The 13,992-nt window shown below is 33.3% G+C and overlaps 1 protein-coding gene across 1 annotated transcript; it reads right to left on the bottom strand.

The window, feature by feature from the left end:
- Window positions 1-1,003: 1,003 nt before the first annotated feature.
- On the bottom strand, window positions 1,004-12,619 carry LOC130897046 (skin secretory protein xP2). Its single transcript, XM_057805546.1, has 3 exons — window positions 12,488-12,619; window positions 6,961-7,815; window positions 1,004-1,415 (listed from the first exon to the last, which is right to left on the bottom strand). The coding sequence occupies exons 1-3, from the start codon at window positions 12,536-12,538 to the stop codon at window positions 1,200-1,202; spliced, it is 1,122 nt and encodes a 373-aa protein (XP_057661529.1). The 5' UTR covers window positions 12,539-12,619; the 3' UTR covers window positions 1,004-1,199.
- Between the last annotated feature and the right edge of the window lie 1,373 nt (window positions 12,620-13,992).

Raw genomic sequence — 13,992 nt, 5'->3', positions numbered from 1 at the left:
GTACAATCCAAGATTTCTGCACCCGCACCTTCATCTATACGGGGTGTGATGAACCTTCATTGAAATGCCTTCCCTAGTCTGTTGCTCGTAGTTTTTATTTCCAAGCTACTATTGATAATAGCATATTTTTGTGTTCGTCTAAGGCAACAACGGTTGGCAGAAGAAAAGTTCACTGCACTGTTTTTTGTTGAGGCTGTGATGAAATGCCGTAGTTGCTCGAGAAAAGCTTTCAAATCTTTCACTTTTTCAACTTGCGTTGCGTGTCCTTGACAACTCTACAACATTAGTGCGCAGTATTCTTCCAAACTTCTGGCAACAGTATTTTTATCTTTTATCTTTCAAGCATGCTTGAATTCCCTGACTTTGGCTGCATGTATAGGACATTGCATTTCACTGTGTCCGATTACTAAAAACTTTCCTATATAAGATAATTCACACGCATTTCTATAAACTTTTTATATTCATTCCAACAACAATTCATTCTTCATTTCTTTATTCACTTGGAAAACTTTTCATTTCCATTTTTTTTTTCGTAAAAAATGCCTTCTATATACCGAAAAAGTGCAAAACTGTGTGCAAGTCCAAGACCAATATCACATATGCAAGACCACGGAAACTAACCTGTTATGGTATTATCACTAATTACTAATTAGATTTTGTCAAAAATTAAAACTTTCATTTAGGTTTTTTTAAAAAATTCCACATGTAATAAAGGGTATGAATGAATTGCCACAATAAAACTTTCTAGAAACAACAAAATACCCAAAAATTATCTAAAAATATCAGAATTAAGAAAATTTAAGATCAACACCTTAAAAAAATCCTAAAACCGTCGTTTCTTATGATTTGAGGAGGGTATTTAGGGGAAAGGAAGCGGAAGACTTTGGGAAATGTTTAGTTATGCACCATGATAACAATAAAAGAAAGTTTGAAGAAATATTTTATTTATTATTTATATTTAAATATACTAAATAACACAGTTTCTATCAATAATACTGTACGCTTCTTGGTTTCGAGAAAATTCGAAAATTAGATATTATCGACATAGAGTATTCCTTAATGTTAACAACATCGCATAACGAGAATGTGGCATTTTTTCTATAGTACTTAACAATTTTGATTACGTCGATTTAACTAACCAAAATTGTTATTTACTATATATCAATTTAAAAGACCTAACAACAACATTAACGAAGTTTTTAATGGTAACCACCATGACCACCAAAGTCTCCGTGGCTGCCGTAATCTCCGTTACCTCCAAAATCAGATTGGGCGCCGTAATCACCTCCAATTTCTTCGTGATGATGAGGGACATGTACAGGGACCGCTACTGGTACTTTGACGGGATAAGGTACGGCTTTTTCTACTGGAACAGGCACTTCTTTGATAACTGGATAAGGTTTGTCAACGTGGACCTGAAAATTAATCGTGATTTGTGTCAAAGCTTAAATAAAACAATTTCTCCGTTTCATTCATTAGACTCCATTTTTAAACGATTTTTAGTAATATCTATAGCGGGTTAATACCCCTGAATAATAATTTCATTTTGACAGCTGATTGGAGATTGGACGATGCATTAATCGGTCATATGTGTGAGGATATTTCAATTTAAGTTATTTGAACAAAGTAAATGTAGTTATCAAATATGGACAAAACATACAAATTTACAGTGAAGAAATTTCAGTATATTTAAATATATTTAAGTTATGTATCATAAATTTCCAAATCCATCCGTCAAACATGAATCAGTGGTACCAACCGACTACCTGGTCACGGTGTAATTTCCCTAATGTCTATGTTCAATAATTTGTCTATGAATAAATAATGTATATACAAGTCGGAACAGAGAAAATAGTATAAACTACTCGTAACAGAAGGCTTTTCCAGCATTAGTTCATACAATGATGTACATAAATTATTCAAGACATGATTTGTCACGTAATCGAAATCAGAAATCTGTAGAAAAATCAATAACCTAACGAAAGAATGTTCAATTTTGGTTCCCAGGAATTCGGAATCAATGTAAACGACGCGGTTAATATGTTTGTTAGATGTAAGGAAAGATATAAGATGGAAATAGCTGAAAAAAGAAGAATTCGGAAGATATGACAACAGTCACAAACCAACTAGCAAAAATTAAACAAAGCTAGCAGATATCTAAAAAGTTATTATTAAATAACAAAAATTACTTGAAAATTTAACCCCAATAGAAGCAACCAACTAATCACTGTGGCGGGCAACTAGGAAACTAAATATACCACAGTAAAATAATCCAGAAATAACAGAGAGGAAGCTGATGGGTCTGCTGAACATTTATCAAATTACATAAAGAAGACATGGAAGAAATAAATGATTACTTCTCAAATTGATAAACCTATAAAGAATTTCAGTCACCAAGAAATCAAAGAAACGATTCTAAAAGATATCAATCGTAAAAAAGCACCAGGTTATGATCTCATGATTGGCAGTATTCTAGAAGCTAACAAGAGAAAAAATAAAAGTAATTGAAGAAATATTCAAAGCAGTTATTAGACTCAAACATTTTCCCCAACAATGGAAAGTTGCTGGGGTAATAATACTCCCGAAGCCTGGCAAAAATACAACAAAACTGATTTCGTAAAGGTTCAAAAGCCTTACACCAATTTGATCCAAAGTTTTTGAAAAACCCTATACTACTCAACAAAAATATTACTGCTCATTATCAATTCGGATTTCGTAAAAAGCATGAAGCAAATTTATCAAGTACTCAAGCAGGTAAATGACCTAGAATAAAAAAGGTATTGCTTCGCCGCCTTCATAGATATCAACCTAGCCTTTCACGAAGTATGGCTTCCAAGTGTGTTGTACAACATAATAAAAAAATGCTACGATATCACTTTTATGAAATATTGGGGTCCTACTTGCTTAATAGATGTTTTCTAGTAAAGCATAAGTCAGAATATACTGATTGACTAACAAATTGCGTCCGGAGTATACCAAGGAAGCGTTCTGGGACTTGTTGTTCACCTCAGACTTGCCAAATACAATAGAACCCAGAAATAGCAAACAGAAATCTATAAAATATTATAAACAAAGAAGAAACATGGCTGAAGAAACGGAAAATAAACGGCAACAAATTAAAATCTTACATTTACATTGAAAAGAGACCAGTGCCCTCCAGTCACACTAAATAACTGTCAGCGTATGCATACATATTTAATAAAAGAAAGCAAATGGGACTTGGACTTCAAGAGCTTTACTGGGTAATTGGTACAAAATAAAATTCTAGTTTATAAAACCCATTTATGTAATACTCCTATATGGAGAGTTGGTATGGGAAAAAACGTCTCTACGTTGCGGTACTAATAATATTCATTTTCTCTCTCGTTCGAGACACTTTATATATACTGCGTATGCTTGAGAATGCGCCGAACCGAGCTGGAACCTCGGAGGATAGAGAAATCGTTATAATTCTGTCTTCCTTAGTCGGAACAGCTCCCACTTATAGAAACTGTCCATGTAGGAGTATTACCTATATGATAAAACAATTATAAAGCCCACTTGGACATAAGAAATATAGATAAGATTTCAAAATAAGGTTCTGAGAATTTTAGTTAATGTTCGTGGCACGTGTCAAATTCTGTCATAGAAAGAGACCTACAATATTAAAAGTAAAATACAACGCTGCAGTGAGAGATATAGAGATAGGATTAAATCCCATCCAAATGTGATTACGAGTGAGTTATTTAAGTCAACAGGTGAAGTGCGCTGCCTAAAACGTTTCAAACCGACAGACCTTTTGACTAGGTTCAATTGAGTATTCATATTAATTGTTTACATATATTGAAAAGATTGTAAACTCCAAATATGTTTGCCAAAAAAGTAGTCCGAAAGAAGGAAGAGTTTCAAATCAAGTCAAAGGGATTCTTCCAGAACTAGACTAGTATAAAAAGTTTTTATCCGGAAGTTGCCAGTTTTCCAATAAATGTCAAAGGATTTGCGGTACATAGTGATGTATATGTGGACATATTAACTGCCGTAACACAAATTCGTGAAGCAAATTTACTATTTGTGAGATTTCCAAGTTTGGTCTTTCTTGATCTAATGGCTGAATTAGAATTAAATAAAAACTGTGTCGTTTTCATCATTATGAATCAACTCATTACTAAAAAGAAGGATTAATCGAAGAAGAAAGTGTTGCAGAATCTGTATGTAAATAGAAATGAATCTGGTGGAAGCCATTTACTAAATATATTATCCCTGGATAACAGTACTAGACATTTTCGAAATTTCTTACGCATGCAGACTTTAATGCCTCAATAAATTTGAATATAATTGTATCCCCCCTACTCAATTCCATCTTTAATCACTCGCACAAACAGTCTTCAATAAAATCCTCCTTGAAGTCGACTTCAGATACTGGAGTTATTTGTAATATAACATTATTCAGAATCAAATCTACAGAAAATGTTGACAACCACAATTTCTGACGAATTCTTGTGTTGAACTAGGAATGTAAAGAAACTAGTAACGCTATGGAGTCTGCGCAACGTATCGATTAAACAATTTTAAGCTTGGAGGTTATCCAGAAGGATTGAACTAGAAGCTTCTCTTTGTGGATTTCAAGCTCGCAGCCCTCGGAATAACTAAGATAATATTACAGTTGATAAAAATGACACTGAATAACACCGTGAATGAAGTAGCTGCCAAAGGAAGCCTATCGGAAAAGTTTGGTACAAAAAGAGGTTTAAAACAAGAAGACCCACTATCAACAGTGCTACTTAACCTTGAATTAGAAATGATCCTGAGATGTAGTGGCATCCGAACCCAGGGGATGATTTACAATAACAAAACACAAAGCCTTGCCTACGCAGATGATGTGGTACTTATAAAGAGAACAAAAAAAGATCTAGAAAGAATGTTCTTGCGCATAAGTGAACAAGAGGCCCAATATATGGAGATGGAAAGGGATCTGATGAGCTGCAACCAATTGAAAGTGACGACAGAGCAATACAATAGATTTGATAAAGTCCAGGAGTTCGAATACCTGGAAGTGATAGTGACAGACGAAGGAGGTGAAACCGGACTAGACGAAACAAAACTTTTGGAGTTCTAGGAGGACTATTAAAAGATATTTCAAGAGCCGTCAAGTTACGCATTTACAAGATAGTTATGTAGCCAACCTGTGCTGTATGGGATGAATAAAATGGTACGATATGGGAACTTATTGAAAGATGTTTCCGTTCTTATAAAACTTTCATGTGAACGCAAAGTTTGTAAAAGATAATAACCTTAAATGAGATATACTTTTATCCTTAAAATGATAAAGGTGAAAATAAATGATATGACAGCAACTTTAACATTTATCAAATCGTAGTAATTGCGAAAATGTAGGGAATAAAAAAGGCATTCCCCATCTCTATCGGAACATAACACCGTTTTTGCATAGGGGCAATTCTGTGCTTATTAATAGTATCGTTTAAATGCCAGTTTTAGCAGATGCAAATAATTAGTCTTATTTGTCAATGGGTGGTTAAAAGTAAGGTGAAAATTTATCTAAAACTTACATTCCCCGTTTAATCATGCTGGTACATTAATATGTCAAGTAAAAAATTATTTATATTTACGCAAATGGTCAGTGTGTTATGAGGTTAATTGAATGCACCACAAGGATTATGTTTAATCGAACAGAGCTGGCAAAAATGATCAAAGAAAAATACGAGTGGAATTTTGAAGATAAGATTAAATGTAAATTGATTATAATTTTAGTTACTAAGTAATATAGGGATAGTTATTTTGATGTTAATATTTTGGAAAATTGGAAATATGTCATTGCAATTCTCAAATTCTATGATATTTGGGTTGTGAAAAAATATGGAATTCGATCATAACTAGATTTAGAAGACTTGATTATTCCTTGGAGAATGTAAAATTTAATTGAATGAAGATCAGGAATTTATATTTTATCATGAATTCATTTTAAGGTTAGTTTTTTGAATAAAAACAGAAAAAATTATCAATTATTCCAGATTAAGCAATTAACTACAAGCCTTGAATAATATGGGAGGTTTTAGCTTATATTTGAAAAGAAAAATCAACTTTCTACTTGAAATTTTGACTTGTTTCTAAACCCATCTCTCAATCTTCAACCATCACGGCGCATCCAGTACGAGGATAGTCCAAGAAGGGTGAAACTGCTTTGTTAACAACAAGATCGTACGACCTGCGAAGGTAATCATCGTAGTGGTCGACCAAATGAGGTGATGACTCCAGAAATGTTGAAGAAAATCCACAGAACGATATGGATGATCGTCGACTGGAAGACATAGTAGGCATTTTAAAAAGCGCGGTACATCGCATGTTATCTGAAAATTTGGACATGAGAAAGCTGTGCCCAAAATGGGTTCCGCGTTTGCTCACAATGGAACAAAAGCAGTGTCGTGAAGATGTTTCCATCGAATGTATGGTGATGTTTCACATAAATAACGCCGTTTTATAACTATCACTTCACACATGAAATAACAGAACAATCAAAAAAATGGGGGAAACGGCTCCAAAGAAGGCAAAGACCGTTCCATCTGCAGGTAAGATCATGACGACGGTTTTTTGGTATGCGCGTAGCAAAACCGGCCAGATTTAGAACTCTCAGATTATTTTCCGTTCACAGACAAGAAAAAATGGCTGGTGGTTCGAAGATGTTCCTACAATACAAGTTAATCGCTATTTTGAAGAGATCGATGATTCTTATTATAAAAAACTTATTGAACATCGCTGGAAAGGCGTTATACCAGGTGCTTCTGGGACCATCTTCATATATTATACGATATCCGCTTAATCATTTAGGCAAAGGTCAAGTCAAAGTCATAAGAGAAAAGAACATAACCTAACATAACTAACCTAAAAACATAACTAACTAACATTACATTATGAACACGTGTTGTATGAACAGGCTTAAAAATTTTTAGTGTATAAAATAAATACCTTAACTGGTACTGGAACTGGTTTTGCAACTTCTACTGGATACTTTTTCTCTACAGAATAAGGTTGAGGTACTGGTACTTTCACATGTACAGGTACTGGTTTATGTACAATAACGGGATAAGGTTTATCGATAGGTACTTTGACTTCATAGGGAACGTGTTTTTCTACTGGGTAAGGTACATGTTTTTCAACTGTAACGGGGTATGGCTTTGGTACATGGACTGGGTATGGTCTGTCGACAGGGATTTTCACTTCATATGGTACTTTCTTTTCGACAGTGTAAGGTTGTGGTACTGGTACTTCAACTTTGACTGGATAAGGTACTTTCTTGTAAACAGTATAGGGTTGTGGAACTGGCACTTTGACTGGTACTCCAATCTTCTTTTCTACAGTGTAAGGCTGAGGTACTGGGATTTTAACTTCGTAAGGTCTGGGTACTGGTACTTTCACTTCGTAAGGAACTTTCTTAATTACTTCATAAGGTTGTGGTACAACTACTGGTACTTTGATGATTTCTTTTACTGGCACTGGTATCTTCTTGATAACTTCATAAGGTTGTGGTACCGGTACTTTGACTTCGTAAGGTACTTTTTTCTCTACAGTATAAGGTACGTGCTTGATTACTTCGTAAGGAGTTGGAATTTTCTTTTCTACCACTACTGTTTTGACGTGCTCGTGATGTTCATGACCTCCATAATCACCTCCTCCGTAACCATGGCCGCCAAAGTCGAATCCTCCCCCATGGTCTCCAAGACCATAAAGGCCGCGTTTTTCTTGTTTCTTGCTCTCCTGCGCTATCTCCTTCTTCTCGGATTCCGCAGCTAGAGTTAAGCATAAGCCAACGCTTAGGATAACCTTTAAAGAAATGGACACAATTTTTAAAATAATTTCATAACTCATTTGAGGTTGTGAATAGTGGTAATAACATTAAAAACTTTTGCAAAAAACGATAGAAATTAATATTATATGATTAGATTACGTAAAACCGCGTGATTTCTTTCTGGTCGACAATTAAAAACAACATCGCTTCAAGTTTATCAATCAATACCTCACACAATCTGGATATCCATAGGATGTCGAAAATATATTGAGAATTTTGAGAATATTTATTTTTGGGTATGGAACTTCAGAGCCTGCTCCAATTGACAAATTGTATTTCAACGAGAAAAAAAAGTTTTTTTAAGTGTATCTAGTGATATAATCAGTCCAATGCCTTATACCTTTTCTAAACTGTTTTAATGGTTAATGATTTTTCTTTGGTCTAGAAATAGGCTTCTGTTTTAGGTACGACTTACTTATTGAATTGATATTTCCTACATTAGCACTGACCCAGCACTAATTGCAGATGTACTTCATTGAATTTAATCATCGGTTCAATTGAATGAAGACACGATATGTTGTGTTGAAGAAAACGTGTTTTTGTGCACGTGGAAACACTTATAATTTCCTTTTCCAGTCGATGCTATAGTATACAATCATAGTCTTTTTCGTCTATGAATGTGTTTACCAGAATACTGAGGCATTAACCTTGCCAGGTGAGTGCTGCGTTTTTGCTCGCACATTGACGGCTCTCACTGGGTCCAAACCTCTCAGATGATTGCCGTTTTGATGCAAACGTTTTGTGGTCTATGCACGTTTCATCAATAATCACTTATTGACGCAAATTTTTCTTTAGGAAGTACACAGTTTCATATGATAACTCTCCGCATTATGTTTATGTTTTTTTATCACGATTTTCCTGACTATGTTTTTAACCTACTATTTTGGACCGATAAACATTTTCGTGACTACGTTTTATATCCACATACTAGTTATTTATTGTTAATTTTCTTGTAGAAGATTTACCTCAATACTTTTTAAGCAAAGCAAAGCCTTTATCTTAATAAGATTTTTTTTAGTTGAGCGCAGTGATTGAACCAAACAAGGATCTCTTCTTTCTATAACCTAAAAACCTTAAAAGTTTTCAACTTCTAAACGTTGAAGCATTGAGCATCAAATTCGGTAAATTTATTTATTTATAGATCATAGAAATAATTACCTAGGTACTATTTCTCAGTGTATATGTTAGCTGTTAATGTCTTTGTTATTACCATTAATAAACTAATTAATGAATATCATCTTGTAAATAATTACCAGGACGATTTGAAACTTGTTCAAACAATCCACGATGTTTCTTAGGACAAATTCAATCAATTTTTGATCAAACGTTTTATCATTTATCAATAATTTGCGAACCAATATTACATGGATTAGTTAGGTGTTTAACCGAAGAATAAATTCTAGATCGTTTTTCAAAATTTTGGGATATTGAAATTAACAAAACATCATAGTCTATACTCAAATATTGAATATGAATTTAAGTGAATTAGTAGTAAATAGAAAGAGAAATTAGTGCTGACATAGGAATTTTGAAGAACCACCTAAATCCATTTGAGTATTTGAATCGAGAATCAGCAGGAGAAAATCGTAGCACTGAAATATTCAACCTCATTTAATAAGTGCAGTATAATATCATTCAATTTTGTATTCAAAGTGAAAGTGGAGCAATAAATTTGAAATAAAAACAAATTGACAGGCAGATTATCTCAATGAAAAAGATTGATTAGGAAAATAAGTAGATTAAAAATAGTATAAATTGGTAGCTATCAATATATTTTCGAATGAAAACGAAGAGAAAGTGTTAAATGTGTTTACCATATGCTAGATGTGGTAATTGTTTGAACTTCGATATTTCTGTCCCTGTTTAATGTAATGATGAATCTATTTATGGTTATAAAAGTTTCTCCCGATGGAAGCGGAAAAGTTAGAAATGTAAACAAAGATTAAATAGGTTATTTTCTTCAATTACCACTAAGTGTTAAGTAAGAACTTGCTTGAAATATTACAATTCGAGATATTATATTGAAAAATTCGAATAATTTAACCAGTCTATAGTTACGTTGACAGGCAAAAAAGGAAGAGATAAGTTCGTGTAACCTTCAAAAATTCAAAGTTTCTTTCAAAAACATGTCAAACAATCTTAATATAATTTTAGAATATGAATTATTCAGACACATATTTGCAATATAATATCCAAAGCATTTTGTAAACTGAAAGAGGCTTTAACAAATTATGGACCAAGAAAATAAAGTAGAATTCATAGTTCATAGTAGAATTGACGTTATTGAAGACCGATGTCGTTTGAGAAGCCGAGTTTCTTTGACTTAAACCTTTTGATGTCATTAGGTAAGCTGTGAAACTTGCCCAAGTTTTTGAACCACGCTCGTGTGAGTTCTGGGTATTCACAAATGACTGGGACTGTAGTTTCATCCTCTTTCATGCACCAGCGACACTCCGGTTAAAAGTCCAGTCACTAGTTGGATTTTGCGTTTATTTAATTGGAGTAATTATTTGGTGTGAGACGTATAAGGTCCATCTTTGTGTACCTTTGCTTGACTCATGACAGGTGTCTCTATCTCTACCTAGCCCGTCTTGCACGAAGACCATTAAAAGTCACTTTAACAACAATTTAGCTACACCAGGTGTAGGTTCTGGGCGAGTTCACCAATCCCGGTCTAGCGAGTGAGTTGTCTTTGTTGCTCTAGTGACCAAGCACCCAAAGGAGCTGAATCTTGCAGTCATCACTCACCAAATGTTGTAGGACTTTATTGCACCCCAGCACTGGCCAATAAAGTGGGATACTAAGCCAGAATGGGGTTGGTAGAAATATATAAAGATTAATGAGAGAAGAGAAAGTTTAAGAGGGAAAAAGTTTTGAATTAGAATAATCGAGATCTACATTGATAAATAAAAATGGAGAACGGACCAAAATAAATAGAAGACTACCACAGGATCATTGAGTTAGTTAATAGTATAGCAGGAGTTATCTAGAACAACAAAACTTGTTATAAGGGAAGGGATAGTGTTGAGGAGAATCTTTGGAGGAATAAAAATTAATGGTGGGTTTTGGAGAAGAGCTACTAAGCAAGAACTGAAGAATCTTTAGCTCTGCAGTAACAGATTTCATGAAAGCTCAAAAAGTTGGATGGATGCAGTTTGATAAAAGAAGGTAAAAGTAGAAAAATGTAGATACAACTGGATTCCAATGCAAAAATAAAGAAAATTGTAAAATAAATTGAAGATCTATGGAAAAAGAAAAATAAGTTATGGGATTTAAAGGCTTGCAGTGTTGTAAATATGTCTATGTGAACCAATTACGTTAATACTAGGAAAAGTTGGAAGAAAATATAAATATGTTCGATTTGAAACCAAAGACTTCTTTCAAATTAAAAAATAAAAAGTGCCCATATAGGTCAAATCAAGTAAACATTGCATTAACAGGTATATATTTAACTAATACTTTTAATCAACTAGCGATTTTTTGGAAGCATCATAAACATTAAATTATTGGATTCCGTCTGTAAATTCGTTCTTGTTGAAAAATTTTATGTAAATAAAACGAGAATTCAAGCGTGTAATTGGGGCAAAAAAGTTAATTTGAGTTTACTCAGTGGTTATATCCGCGTAAGAAAAAAATTGATTTAATTATGGTTTTGGTTTATACAATGAGGTAAACTATAGATTTTGTATCAAATCTGGTTAAATATTTTTCACGTATCGTTATTGGGACATAGAACTTCAATTGGTATCATTTTCTAATGTCATTTAGTATATTTTAACAGATACTAACTGTACATAATTAAAAGTTATTTTTATCCAAGAAAATTTCATTATAGAATATGTTATATAAGCTTTGTTTTAACTATATAAATGAATAAAAAGAGTTTAAATTCGTATATATTCAATAAAGTTGAAGAATAAACAGCCCTAGTTCAATTTCTTAATTCCTAGGAAATAATTATTCATAAGTTATTCAACGTCGTTTCCCTAGATGTTGAATAGACTTTTTTAACTTAAGCTTAGGCTCAAGTTCTGAAACTGTGATATTTATAATTATATTAAAGCATTTAAAAATAAAATAATACTCTGTTATAGTTCTACATATGTTTAAATATCAGTCAAGGCCAGACTATTAGAGAAACGTTAAATGTTTTTCTTATAAATTTTTCCCAAGTGTTTAAATTAGTGCATACACCTCAAGACTAAAGTGTTTCTCAATATCACGGTATATTATAGCCTTTTCGATGATCGAATGATAAATTTTTTATATCTGGGTTAAAAATACAACTAATAGAAATCAATTAACTTCCACTTCATGAATAGTTATTGCAAGAAAAATATGGTTATAAAACTAAGAAATTTCTTTTGAAGAAAAATGTGTTTTCATCTAAAGAAAATTTAAAAAATGTAAGGAAAAAAATAATTATATTTCGGAGCGCTATCGTTTTTTAAAAAAATTTGTAGGCTATAAATATTTGACTAAAGTTTGAAGAAAATTCATAGGAAAATCTTTAGAATCAATTTCTTTATATTAAATTAATGATACACTTTATCTATAGATAGATTGCACTAAGAACACTGTATTATTCCGAAAAAATTTAATGCACGTATTACCACTAATCACAACATAAATCACTATAACACTTACCAAGGCCTTCATGATGATCGCAAGAGAAGGAAGGCTTTGTGTATATATCATTCGTCTTTGTGGTTTATATATACCTATCTCCCGAACACATACTTTCTATAAAACCGTCGTTTACCACTTGGTTAATATATTACACTTCCATATCCTCTTCTTATGCAATGAGAGCAACGAGCGTATCGTGAATATGCACAGAAAATTTTTCGAATATTTCAAATGTTGTAAATAACGTATCTATTTATAAGGTGAATCTTTCTACAAATTGTCGTTCAAAAACCAAAGTTTATTTAGAATGATAAATCTCTCCTAATACCATATACACTAGTGAACAAAAAAATTGCACCATCACGGTCAAAAACTATTAAACTAAAAGAATCTCAAACAATGAAAAGGGGCTATAATTAACAGCAAAGAAAATTATACAAGCTTAAATTCGTCAAGATAATAATTTTATATAATTCTTTCAATATTTAGTATCTATTACCGGGCCCTAATAATAACTTTCAAACGTTTTTTCATGGATGTATGAGTGCTCTATGAGATTAAAGTTCGCTCAATCCTCAGCGGCAATTTCGACACCCTTTAAAAACTACTGTATGGAACCTCCAGTATGTGTATCGCTTTGGCATTAATCTGTCTGTTTTTGCTTCTATTGAAATGCCTGTTCAAACCGTCCACGAACCTACTTTGGAAGCCACGTTTGTTTTATTATTTGTAATACTGCGCAAATCTTTCTTCAAATATTCTGTAAACTCGTCCTCTTCTATCTCTAGACACACTCTGCTTTCCTCTAAGAAGAACACGGAGCCTCATTATTCGTCAGGCAAATTAACGTGTTTTATGGCAAATGGCTCAAGGCTCAAGGTTAGTTTCCTTAAGCCTTCTTCTGATTTTCCAGCCACTCACAGCCATTCATGGCGTTTCTCTGAACTCTTGTTGGACTTTAGTCCCAGTGAGAGGTCGATTTATTTTTCTGATTCTAGTATATCTAAACCATTAGTCTTAGCTTTATAATGAGTGGTCTATGAGACTTAAGTCCGTTCAATCCATAGCGGCAATTTCGACACCCTTTAAAAATTGCTGTACGGAACCTCCAGTATGTGGACAAGCTCCCTAAAATGTTTTTCATGTATCGCTTTGGCAGTAATTTCTCTGTTTTTGCTTCTATTGAAATGCCTGTTCAAACCGTCCACGAACCTACTTTGGAAGCCACGTTTGTTTTATTATTTGTAATACTGCGCAAATCTTTCTTCAAATATTCTGTAAACTCGTCCTCTTCTATCTCTAGACACACTCTGCTTTCCTCTAAGAAGAACACGGAGCCTCATTATTCGTCAGGCAAATTAACGTGTTTTATGGCAAATGGCTCAAGGCTCAAGGTTAGTTTCCTTAAGCCTTCTTCTGATTTTCCAGCCACTCACAGCCATTCATGGCGTTTCTCTGAACTCTTGTTGGACTTTAGTCCCAGTGAGAGGTCGATTTATTTTTCTGATTCTAGTATATCTAAA

The sequence above is a fragment of the Diorhabda carinulata genome, chromosome 8 (genome assembly GCF_026250575.1).
Source record: "Diorhabda carinulata isolate Delta chromosome 8, icDioCari1.1, whole genome shotgun sequence".
In the NCBI taxonomy this organism is placed as follows: domain Eukaryota; kingdom Metazoa; phylum Arthropoda; class Insecta; order Coleoptera; family Chrysomelidae; genus Diorhabda; species Diorhabda carinulata.
The sequence above is the reverse complement of the archived record's forward strand: the minus strand, read 5'-3'. Positions and strand labels throughout refer to the sequence as shown.